Here is an 11,571-nt window from a genome sequence, read left to right on the forward strand (position 1 = left end):
GACGAGGCGATCGCGAGGAGAACGACGAGGTTCCTCTTCTTCCTCGGATTTTGTCTCTGTCTCTTTTTTCGAATCATAAACGATCGGGGAGGACGAGATTGTGAATTGTTTCTCAAAGTCTTTATGACGAAGTGAGCATTCCTCTGCTACCGTTGCTCGCGTTATCTGATTGGATCCTCCTCCTCCTCCTCCTCCTCCTCCTATTCCTACTCCTACTCTTCCTCCTCCTATTCCTCCGTTATCATCAATCATTCTCATCGCGGCAGCTCTTTTCCTGCGAGATCTCCTCGATGAAGATCTTCTTTGGCTGACGTTAACTCCAGCACCAGCTCCAGCTCCAATTCCTCCTCCTCCTCCTCCTCCTCCTCCTCCTCCTCCTCCTCCTCCTCCTCCTCCTCCTCCTCCTCCTCCTGTTCCGCCAGCTCTCGTTCTCTCAGCCTCGTCGATTCTCTCGTTTCGCCGATTCTCTTTCACGGACTCTAAATGTTCTACCCCGTCGATGGCAGCCTCCTCAGTTGGAACCGAAAACACAGCCGATAATTGTCTCTCGGCTATGACGGCGGCCATTTTGTCGTCTCCTTTCCCCTCGTCAATAGACTCGGTTAAGCCGAATTTTCGCAAGCTGCCCTCCTCCTCCTCTTTATTATCCCGGACGAGAAGAAGGGCCAACTCCGATGATCGAGAACGGAGATCGGAGACGACGGACGTGCTGGGAATCGAGGAGGAGATGGCGGGAACGAGGTTGCAGGTCTCGGTAAGAGCGGTACGCACGGGGGTGCTCGTTATACGGGGCGTTTCGAAAATTACAGGCGTGACAGATCTTGATACCGCGTTTACGCACTTTGTCCCGTGCTTTGTCCCATCGGCCAGGTTCCGAGTAGCCAGTGCCTCCTGTAGTTCCCGTCGCAAGGCCAAAGTTTCCTCCTCGAAAGCTGCTATCTCTCGACCCTCGTTGCTATCCCGGAATAGAATTTCTCTTTATTACCGTACCGGCCTATCGCTTCTTATCGCAAACTACTATTATTTTTTAACGTTCGATATCACCGAACAAGGAGTGTCCGATGGACAACGAATGTCATTTTCCTAGTCAAAAGTATTCGTCGATAATTCAATTTATTAATTATTAAATTAACGTATTTATCGGCAAACCACCATGCTATTACGATCATAAGACGTGTACGGATATTGACAAGGGAAGATAACACTACTCTGGACAATTTTTTTTTTTTTCTTTTTTTTATCACAAATACGACATATACCTTTTTCGCGACTTATACATGTAAAATGATGTTGTATATAGCAAGCGACGAATATGGTCGCTTTAGCCGTTATGAGCGAGAGAGAAAAAGAGAGAAAAAGAGAAAGAAAGAGAGAGAGAGAAAGAGAGAAGAATACTATATGAAATTCTTTAGAAACCTCTTTCCTCCCTCAACCCTCTTACCACAAAGGAAGCATCTTTTCATACGTTAAAAGGTAACTCAAAGCCACTCACTTTACGCTCGACTTCAGTGCAGTTACTTCTTTCTCCAACTTAGACACTCGTCGTTCGGTTTCCTCCTTCTCCTTTATGAGTTTCGACACTTGGCCCTGAAATGAGAAAAATGATATTTATACTTTTATCATAAAGTAGGGAATATAAACGATAAAAAAAAAAAAAGATAACATAAATTACAACCAAATAATTTTTATAATCTTTGTGATATCTAAAGAAGAACATAATAAAGATGCGTCATTTGAACGTTCATAATTTATTTGAAAGATAATAAAACGCGATCCTTAAGTTTTACGCATATGAATATAAATATTTTATTCGATCGCAACCACCATCGTTCATAGTTAACTGAACTACATTTACATCTACGACAATGGAACGTTCCCGGAGGTTCAATTACGAGATTGCCAATAGGCAGGCGGCATGGCGGTGGCCGCCATCGCTTCGGTTGATGAGGCTAATGGATGGTTGAAACCTGAGAAGACAGGGCAAAGAGGGAAAAGAGGACGAGGGAGACCGGCTCTGACAGCCGTTAAGTGCCCCATCCTCCACCTTTCTCCACTCCTCAAACGCGTCGTTCTGCAGGCACCTCCCTTCTCTGTCTTTCTCTCTCTCTCTCTCTCTCTCTCTCTCTCTCTTTCTCTTTTTTTTTCTCTTTCTCTAACATTCGTTCGCTCACTCTCTCATCCCTTCTCTCTCCCCCATGTGAAACCTAATCACTTTTACCACGTCACGGATATTTCGTATTATGTCTACATTAGGTTCTCCGATATCAACTGCCAGTCAGTTAGAACGTCAATATCTCCCTTTGGTCAGAAATAAGATCATTCTTATAACGCTAGTCTAATCTGTGAACGTTGTTAATTTCGTTTCCGCGCGTTCGTTTCTTTTTTGTTTTATTTTATTTTATTTTATTTTATTTTATTTTATTTTATTTCATTTCATTTCATTTCATTTTATTTTATTTTATTTTATTTTATTTTATTTTATTTTATTTTATTTTATTTTATTTTATGTATGCATTCTCAAACGGATCCTCTCTCTTTTTCATCTTTAATTATCTTGCTTGTTAAAAATTCAATCAATTTTCGTCTATGTGTTATACCAAGATAATGACTTTGATCAAGTATTTAACAAGAAAAGAAGTAAATAAACGAGGGTCAAAATAAACTGTCTCTTTTGTATAAGAAAATGACGAAAAGTGATAAGGCTTTCATGCTCCAAACTTAGAAAAATACGGATATAATCAGCTGATAGGAATTCGCATATACGTGATAATCGAAGGGAAAGGATCGAGAAAGAAAATGAACAAAGGATGTTGGAATCACCTGGCTATCCTAATCAAACAGAACAGTATCAACACATGAATAGTATATCTACGACCGTAATATGACCGACCGTGAAAGTTCGAATGACTAAACTTCAAAAAGATCGAATCGTATCTTAAATATATATATGGGATAGTTCGAAATGATGATAAATTATTTGTCATTGATCTTGATATTTTTAAACTTTCAATCGTTTTATAGAATTTAATTCTCATTATGAATTGTTTTCTTTCAAATTAAAAAATATCTTTTTAAATCATGATATAAAATAAAAACAATAGATATACATACCTTTAATATATCTATTTCTGTTAATCTTTGATTATGTTTCTCCTCCATCATAGATTGTACTTTTATCACTAATCCTTCCTCGCACATTTTATTCGCTTCCCTGATCTCGCGAATAAGATCTGCAGTTATATAAAAAAAAAAAAAAAAAAAAAAAAAAAAAAAAAAAAAACAGGAATAAAAAAAAAAGAAAAAGAAAAAGAAACTAGTAATTTTCCTTTCTATATAATTGATATAAAATCAAAGAAAACAATAAAAACTTTTACCTGACAACATTCCTGGTTGATAATCAGAACTATGTTTATATTCTGAAAATTTTAATTTCATTGTCTCTAATTCGAATTTAGCCTCACTAAGTTCTTTGAAAAGTTGACCATTGCTTTTTTTCAATTCTGCCATCTAAAAAAAAAAAAAAGGAAAAAGAAAAAAGAAAGAAAAAAAAAAGAAAAAAAAAAGAAAAGAAAAGAATCAATGAGTATGTACAATGAGTATTTATGTAAATTTCTGACATTACATAGAAAATAATTCATTCAAATATATCATAAAATTATATACCAAAATTTCTTAATTTTAATATCATATTAATATATCCAATTAACTGAATCTAACCTGTTCAATGAGAGATAAAACTAATTTGTTACTCCGACCAATAGTTGTAATAGAGCTACTGCTATCAACACTATCCGAATCATCATCCTGACTATGTACAGGAGGTTCTGTAGGTCCTAAACCTGGATCTGAATATCTCCTATGTTCTGAACTTATCTCATCTTCATTAATTCCATTACTTTTATTAGCTACTGGTGGTAAACTAGCATAATCTCCATTCTGATAAGACGACAATACTGTAGAACTAGTTTTATTCTCTTGCAGACTAGTATATCCATTTGGAATAACTGGAGGTTTGGGATAAAACTTTTGCTTCAGTCTACCATGAACATTATGTACACCATAAGGCATTGGTTGATATAATCTATACATAGTTGGAAGTGATACAGGTTCCATCGTATATGTCATTGGCATTGGTGAATAACCACAAACACTAGGATCTGACATTGCTGCGAATAAACGTTGTCCATTATGATTCGGTATATGAGATTGAATTCCTGGTTGCCATAAAACTTGTGGATATTCCATGTTTGACATTGTGTTATTACTTTGTTCATATTGCCCATCACTCACCCAATTACCAAACATATTATTCTTTTTACTTGTACGTTTTTTACTTTTCCTGCAATAATATGATTAATCTTCATCTTTGTCATTGTTTCTATGCATCATATTCGAAATCTATTTTTCTTTTTTTTTTTCCAACATAACCAATCATGCAAGTATAAATGCAAGTATATAAAACTAAATTCGTTAATAACTAAATTAGAATTTAAAGAAACTCGTGATTTACCTGTTCTCCATTTTAATTTCCAGTATAAATCTTATGAAAATTAAGTTGCGCAAAAACCTCGTGACACAGAGAATAACGAAAAGAAAACCACCTAATGAACGTAAAAGTTCAAAACTTGATGATTTCAATCATATATGGCACAAAGTTATTAAAGTACCAGATACTGTCACGATGCAATAATGATATCAGTTTTTTCATCTCGTGTCATTATTGTCATTGAGGAGATTCGTTGTTTAGAAAACATCATTCAGATAATTTACGCGGTAATCCTCTTCACTGCATGCATTCATATCATATAAACACCCTGAAAAAATGACTCCTTTTATTACGATAAATAATGCAGAATATCGTAATAATCGTAACAACTTAATCCTTTGTAGAAAATATTTCTCAGAATTCGTGTGGATTTATACACTAATATATAAAATAATCGAATACGAGAATATAATTTAAACCTTAGGGAGGCTAAACTGATACAAGAATGTTAAGTTTTCAATTACGCAGGAATGTCTTATAGGTGCGCTGGTGTCGCCGATGTTAGTGCCTCCTATCGGTTAATTCATTATACTAAACGTTGTAACAAAATTGTAGATAATGTATATACTGTTTCTATATTATTCCGTAGGTAAAACAGTACTTATTTACATTAACCTTAGTTTACTCGGTTTATCTTGTAAAAATGTGCTGTATGTTTATCCTATAACAAAAATATTATTTTATTTTAAAGATAAATATGGGGAAAAAAGATAAAAATAAGAAAAAGTTAAGTGGCATGGCAAAAACGGCAATTAAAACGGAAAAAAAATTAAATGCTAAACAGAAGAAAGAATTAGCAGCTCTTGGAGAGGTTAAATTTGCACCTAAACATCTTATAAAAATGAATTGAGATATTAGAACTTTTATATATTGTTGCTTATAATTTGATATTAAATAAATTATTTTAAAACTTTAGGAGGATATAGAAAAAGTTATTGCCGATATTGAACGGGAAGAAGCTCGTAGACAACGTGTTGTAGAAGTTGTAGTTGAACCACCATCTCGTAGGGTTAATTTTTCTTTGATAGCTCATCCTTTTAAAGATGAACTTATTATGTTTGGTGGAGAATTCCATGATGGTCAAAAAGTATTATTATATTATCTTTGTACAAGTTAATTATATTCGCACTAAAAATTCTATTAATGGAATATTTCCATTTTAACACAGACCACTGTATATGGTGACATGTTTACTTATAATTTAAATAAAAAAGAATGGACAGTGATAAAAGCACCAGGTGCTCCACCGCCTCGATGCGGTCATCAAGCAATAGTTACTTCTACAAATAAAGGGGAAATGTGGATCTTTGGTGGGGAATTTTCTAGTCCATCAGAATTACAATTTTATCATTACAAAGATTTATGGGTTTATAGAATGGGAGAGAAAAAATGGGAAAAAATAACGTATGTTGTGAATATGAAAAATGAAATATATTGAAACTTTCTTGATATAATTTATATCATATGAAACATTTGTTTAAGATCTCCTGGAGGTCCCTCAGCCAGAAGTGGTCACAGAATGATTCACATGAAAAAGAAATTAATAGTATTTGGAGGTTTTTATGATAATCTTAGAGATTGTAAATATTATAATGATATTTACATGTTTAATTTGGAAACATATACATGGCACAAAATTGAATGCGCTGGTAATTCAGCAAATTAATAGAATTCCCTTATTATGAAACAATATTTTATATAAAAACTATTTTTATATGAAATTGTTCAGGAAATCCGCCAGCACCGCGTTCTGGTTGTATAATGTTACCTACGTCTGAAAAACTACTTGTTTATGGTGGCTATAGTAAAGAAAAAGTTAAAGCAGGAGTTGAAAAGGGACAGATTCATACAGACATGTTCTTGTTATCTCCAGATAGTAAGAATATTTATATACATATTTTATATATATATATTAAGCATTTTTCAATTTTATTCATTACAAAATATACGAATTTTCTTAGAAAATGATCAGACCGGTCTTAAATGGAAATGGATATTAACGAAACAGACGGGTCTCAAATGTTCTCCTCGCTGTGGTATGACTGGTATTTTAATACAACCACATATAGCATATGCATTTGGTGGAGTTTTTGATAATATAGATGATGAAGAAGAATTACAGGGAACATTCTATAATGATTTGTTATCATTAGACTTAGAAAAATTCCAATGGCATGAAGGTAAACATAAATGATCTATCATATCATAATATAGATGTAATCATTTCAAAATAATATACATCATTTTAAATATAGTTACATTGACTGGTAAAAGAGAACCACCAGGGCAACGTAAAAAAGAAAAGGCACAAAAGGAAAACCATGTAGACGAATGTAATTTACATGGAGATAACGAAAGTAATGATATTTGTGATAATTCAATAACAGATACAACTAATTGTAATAAACTCGTACAAACTCCCGTTACTTATATCGACGAAAATGAAATATTTACAGTGAGTCTTCCTGGTTATTTTTATTTCTTACATGTGCCTTAATTAATACAAAATATAATGTGATTTTACTTGTTCTATTACATCAGTTAACAGTTAGTTCAAGTGGTCCATGTAACACACAGACAAATAGTATGGAAAAAATTGAAAATATATTCTTTCCTTCACCAAGAATAAATCCTGGACTTGTCGTAAAAAATAATATTTTGTATTTGTATGGTGGTATGCTGGAAGTTGGCGATAAACAATATACTTTCAATGACTTTTATAGTTTAGGTATGAAAGATGTACATATTTTTAAAATATGATAAAATAACTCGATTAATATTAATAATATAAAATTATAGATTGTCGTAAAATGGATGAATGGAAAACAATAATACATGATGATTTATCTTCACAAGAATGGCATAACACAAGTAGTTCTGATTCAGAAGAAGAAGACGAAGACGAAGACGATGACACGAGTAATAATTCCTCTAGTAATGAGCAATAATTTATTTTATCATACAAACATTATTTATTAAATTATTATAATTAATTCACTTTACTGGTTTAATACATTTTTTGAAATATAAATAATTTAATTGTTTACGAATAGGTATATGGTTATTGTGGTATTTATGATTATCTTAAAACTCATCATCATTTTTACTTTTCTAATGATTTATACAATGAGTACAATTGTAATTCTTGAAGGATTTTGATGAATAAGATCATATTTTAAAGATAAAAGTTCAAACAAAGACACGGCTTTTCCGAACTTTTGAAAGTTTTATTTTCTCTGAAAAAAAAATCGTATCAAAAAATGGTATTTTTTCAGCAATGGTTATGCATAAAAATAAAGCTTCTAGTAAAAAAGAAGAAGCTACTATCTTTCCTACATTTTTTTTTAATATGAGATTTTCTGATCCATTTCAAACGCAAGGAAACGCGTTTCCACATTAAATGAACTTTGGACAAATGATTTTATGATAAAAATAAGCAAATATGTCATTCAGTCATTTATGCTAATGGCTCTTAAGAATGATATATAATTTTGGAATAATTTCATAATTATTTATAAATAATTATTTATTGAATTTATTATTAATAAAAATATATTTTATTAATAAAAAATCTCACAGTATTCTACTAATAACAGTAGATATAGAAATATTATATATCGTAATATATAAAATTTTATAACATCATATCATATGTTATTATTCAAATTAAATATATGATCTTATTAGAATCCCAAATATTATATATTAATTAAATTTAATAAAAAAGTAACATAGACAATGTATAAAATTTAACTCAACAAATAATATTCTTCACTGAAAAAATAATATATAAATTAGTGTATATCAGTAGTATACTGGTATAATATGGACAATAACAAATTTCTTTTTCTTTCACAGAAAGGTTAGTATATCATAAAACAAGATTATATTTTTTTGTATATAATGAAAATTATATATTTTTTATATTATCAGAATTAATTATAAAAAATATAATTTATAATTTTAATGATTATTCATTTCATTTGAAATTAATAGTAATTTATATATATATATATATAATATTTATATAAATATATATAAATATATATATATAATTTATATATATATATATAAATTCATATTTATTCACAAATTCATTAATAACAATTACATATTATTAAGTGAATATTTATCAAAATATAACAACTAATTAATAATTCAATTAATGCTTTATATAGTACGAACTATAGAAATGCAACCCATTAGAAGCTAACCCATTACTTCGAACTTATTATGTGATCTATAAATATGTCCTCCAATGTGTATTAATAAAAAAAAATATACCTTTCCATATAACCAAGGAATTATTGTAAAATATATCAATTTTTTCATCAGAAATATAATTATAGCCGAGAGCGAAGTAATTCGATTTTCTTGCTTGCATGATTTTGTAAATTAATTAGTTTCATTGCAAGACTCATATTACCCTGAATTTTTACTTTACCTTGAAAGAATGCTTTCTGGGGATTTAATTTCCCTGAGATAAAATCAATTACATCATTATCATCGAGAGTAAATATAATATCAGGTTTGGTTTTACCATTAAATTCCACTGATCCCTTGCCTGTTTTAGCATTTATTACCCAATATCCTTCTGCACCTCCAGGTCCATTTATAATTTTAACTCCATAAATTCCACGAGCTTTTTCTATCAACCCCTCTTTATCTTCTTTCATTGCAACTTCGAATAATTTAAAAAATGGACTAGCTTTGAAAATATTTGGATCAACACTGCCAGTTTTGTTCTGAGTAACACCACCGGAAGATGCTGAAGATTGGGTAATGGCTTTTGTTGCAGGAATAGTCGAATTTTTAGGAAAACCTAATTTATATAAAGCAACTATGACAGCACCACCTAAACCTATGTTATGTTGTAATGCTAATTTTGCTCCTGGCACTTGTCGTTTTCCAGCTTGTCCTCGGAGTTGCCAACAAAGTTCTGCACATTGTGCTATACCTGTAGCACCTAAAGGATGTCCTTTTGAGATTAAACCACCGCTAGGATTTATGACATACTTTCCACCATATGTATTATTTCCCGAATCCACAAGTTGTCCACCATGACCTGGAGGACAAAGTCCTAAAGCTTCATAAGTGATCAGTTCATTGGTTGAAAAGCAATCATGCAACTCTATTACATCTACATCTATTGGTCTATACTTAGTTAATGTGAAAACTTTTTCCGCAGCATTTTTTGTCATATCATATCTGTAGAAAAATATTAAATAGAAATATATGATTGATTTTTCTTATATTAGATATAAAACTAATAGAAAAATAGTTATATCTTTTACCCAATAAGTTTAATGCAACTGCGCTCTGAGAATGTAGATGGCAAATCTGTAGACATTTCCATTCCTACAATTTCTACTGCTTGTGATTCCAAGCCATGTTTATGAACAAAATCTTCATTGGCTAAAATAGCAGCTGCTGCACCATCAGAAGTTGGACAACATTGAAGTTTTGTAAGAGGTCCAAATACATTTGGGGACTTCATTATTTGTTCTAAAGTATACTTTTCTTGAAACTGAGAATATGGATTGTTTACAGAATGTAAATGATTTTTATAAGCAATTTTTGCAAAATGTTCAGGTTTTGTTCCATATTTCTTCATGTGTTCAATACCAGCATTACCAAACATTTGTGCAGTAATTGGTCGTTCATTTATTCCTGTTTATAATTATTCCAAATTATATATCATAAATTCATATATAAATGTACATGATATAAATATAATATCACATAAACTAACCAGAAATATCAGCCATTAGTTCTACATGTTTGTCCATTGGATTTGTACGATCTAAAAATTTGCTTGTCAATGAACCTCGGTCCATTTTTTCAAAACCGAGAGCTAAAGCACAATTGGCATTTCCACTTTCAATTATTTGTTTAGCCAGAATTAATGCAGTTGATCCAGTTGAACAATTGTTATTTACATTATAAACAGGACAACCGCTCAATCCTACTTCATATATAACTCTTTGACCACAAGTTGAATCTCCATAAACATATCCAACGCAAGCGGCTTTTATATCGCTATATGGAACATTTGCATCTTTCAAAGCATTATTTAACGCTTCTTTTCCCAATTCTGGATAATCCAGTCCATCTTGCTTTCCAGGTTTTTCAAATTTGGTCATCCCAACACCAATTACATATACTTTTTCTTTTAAACTCATCTTTATTAATTTGACAGATTCTACTGAGGATTAATCAAATTACAATATTTATTTATCCTTTCTTTTATATATATATATATATATATATATATATATATATATATATATATATATATATACATATTGGGTTGGCAACTAAGTGATTGCCGGATTTCAAATAAGAAAGAATCGACAAAATCCGCAATCACTTAGTTGCCAACCCAATATATATATGCATATACTATTAATTCATATCAAAGCGCTTATTATTGTGAATCAAATATAAGAACAAATAATAGAAACATACCTATATTAGAGAATAGAGATGATATAGAATAAAGATGATACAGAATAAAGATTGAATAACAGGTAATAGAAAAGAAGTTGACCTTTAATCAGATGTAAAATTTCTAACTATATTTTTAATGCCTCACAGATGACGAAGCAGATTCGACATTATTACTATTAAATATTTTTAATCTAAAAATTCTATCACGTAGTGTATACAACCAAAATGTTTTTGTCAAATAAATGACGATTGGTTTAAAAGGAAATATAATAACGAATCATTGATCAGTTATAAAAGAATGTTACTATATAAACAATCAATTGATATTACCAACATGTAAACCGATTGAAACATTAAAATCTTTATATTAAAAAAATAAACGAACAATAAAAAAAAATTGATATGGGAGATTAAATAATTTCAATAAAATAAAATCCTAATTTATAAAATCCTATAATCCAACAAAATATATCTATTGTTAATTTCCTTATCAACGTCATATTTACAAAAAGCGCCACGATTTGAATCGGACATAACGCGTTGTTAAACAATTCTATGATTAAAGTTCGTTTTAT

At 30.9% G+C, this 11,571-nt stretch overlaps 3 protein-coding genes across 6 annotated transcripts in view; 1 reads left to right on the plus strand and 2 right to left on the minus strand.

Annotated features, from left to right (window-relative positions):
- Positions 1 to 4,976, minus strand: part of LOC118446202 (uncharacterized) — a 7,938-nt gene extending 2,962 nt beyond the window's left edge. For 2 of the 3 annotated variants that reach the window (XM_085659598.1, XM_085659599.1), the window contains exons 1-6: positions 4,511 to 4,536; positions 3,718 to 4,339; positions 3,375 to 3,507; positions 3,112 to 3,230; positions 1,493 to 1,587; positions 1 to 955 (exon numbers count right to left, since the gene is read on the minus strand). The exon at positions 1 to 955 is cut by the window's left edge. In XM_085659598.1, coding sequence (XP_085515724.1) covers positions 1 to 955; positions 1,493 to 1,587; positions 3,112 to 3,230; positions 3,375 to 3,507; positions 3,718 to 4,339; positions 4,511 to 4,521 — 1,935 coding nt within the window. In that variant the 5' untranslated portion in view covers positions 4,522 to 4,536. Of the gene's footprint in view, positions 956 to 1,492; positions 1,588 to 3,111; positions 3,231 to 3,374; positions 3,508 to 3,717; positions 4,340 to 4,510 lie in introns of all 3 variants that reach the window. The other variant, XM_085659600.1, reaches the window with a different exon arrangement.
- Positions 4,977 to 5,141: 165 nt separating this feature from the next.
- LOC118446195 (kelch domain-containing protein 4) lies at positions 5,142 to 7,592 on the plus strand. The gene is made up of 9 exons (XM_035876577.2): positions 5,142 to 5,357; positions 5,463 to 5,633; positions 5,715 to 5,950; positions 6,029 to 6,195; positions 6,276 to 6,422; positions 6,508 to 6,726; positions 6,802 to 7,001; positions 7,088 to 7,274; positions 7,346 to 7,592. The coding sequence occupies exons 1-9, from the start codon at positions 5,244 to 5,246 to the stop codon at positions 7,492 to 7,494; spliced, it is 1,590 nt and encodes a 529-aa protein (XP_035732470.2). The 5' UTR covers positions 5,142 to 5,243; the 3' UTR covers positions 7,495 to 7,592.
- Positions 7,593 to 8,673: 1,081 nt separating this feature from the next.
- ScpX (Sterol carrier protein X-related thiolase) lies at positions 8,674 to 11,176 on the minus strand. 2 transcript variants are annotated; one of them, XM_035876576.2, is made up of 4 exons: positions 11,015 to 11,176; positions 10,299 to 10,748; positions 9,841 to 10,216; positions 8,674 to 9,754 (listed from the first exon to the last, which is right to left on the minus strand). In XM_035876576.2, the coding sequence occupies exons 2-4, from the start codon at positions 10,726 to 10,728 to the stop codon at positions 8,890 to 8,892; spliced, it is 1,671 nt and encodes a 556-aa protein (XP_035732469.2). In that variant the 5' UTR covers positions 10,729 to 10,748; positions 11,015 to 11,176; the 3' UTR covers positions 8,674 to 8,889. The 2 variants fall into 2 exon arrangements, with proteins under 2 accessions (XP_035732469.2, XP_035732468.2); XM_035876575.2 differs by having other exon boundaries at positions 10,299 to 10,751; positions 11,015 to 11,175.
- Between the last annotated feature and the right edge of the window lie 395 nt (positions 11,177 to 11,571).

This window comes from Vespa mandarinia, chromosome 10 (genome assembly GCF_050613455.1).
Source record: "Vespa mandarinia isolate Hongniang chromosome 10, ASM5061345v1, whole genome shotgun sequence".
NCBI lineage: Eukaryota > Metazoa > Arthropoda > Insecta > Hymenoptera > Vespidae > Vespa > Vespa mandarinia.

Bases quoted from the DNA above. Each gene is read 5' to 3' on its own strand.
- ScpX (XM_035876576.2), bottom strand. From the start codon at position 10,728: ATGAGTTTAAAAGAAAAAGTATATGTAATTGGTGTTGGGATGACCAAA. The intron at 10,217-10,298 runs GTTAGTTTATGT...AATTATAAACAG, and splicing joins ACTAATGGCTGATATTTCTG to GAATAAATGAACGACCAATT. The intron at 9,755-9,840 runs GTAAAAGATATA...ATTTTTCTACAG, and splicing joins AGTTGCATTAAACTTATTGG to ATATGATATGACAAAAAATG.
- LOC118446195 (XM_035876577.2), top strand. From the start codon at position 5,244: ATGGGGAAAAAAGATAAAAATAAGAAAAAGTTAAGTGGCATGGCAAAA. The intron at 6,423-6,507 runs GTAAGAATATTT...GAATTTTCTTAG, and splicing joins GTTCTTGTTATCTCCAGATA to AAAATGATCAGACCGGTCTT. The intron at 7,002-7,087 runs GTGAGTCTTCCT...CTATTACATCAG, and splicing joins ACGAAAATGAAATATTTACA to TTAACAGTTAGTTCAAGTGG.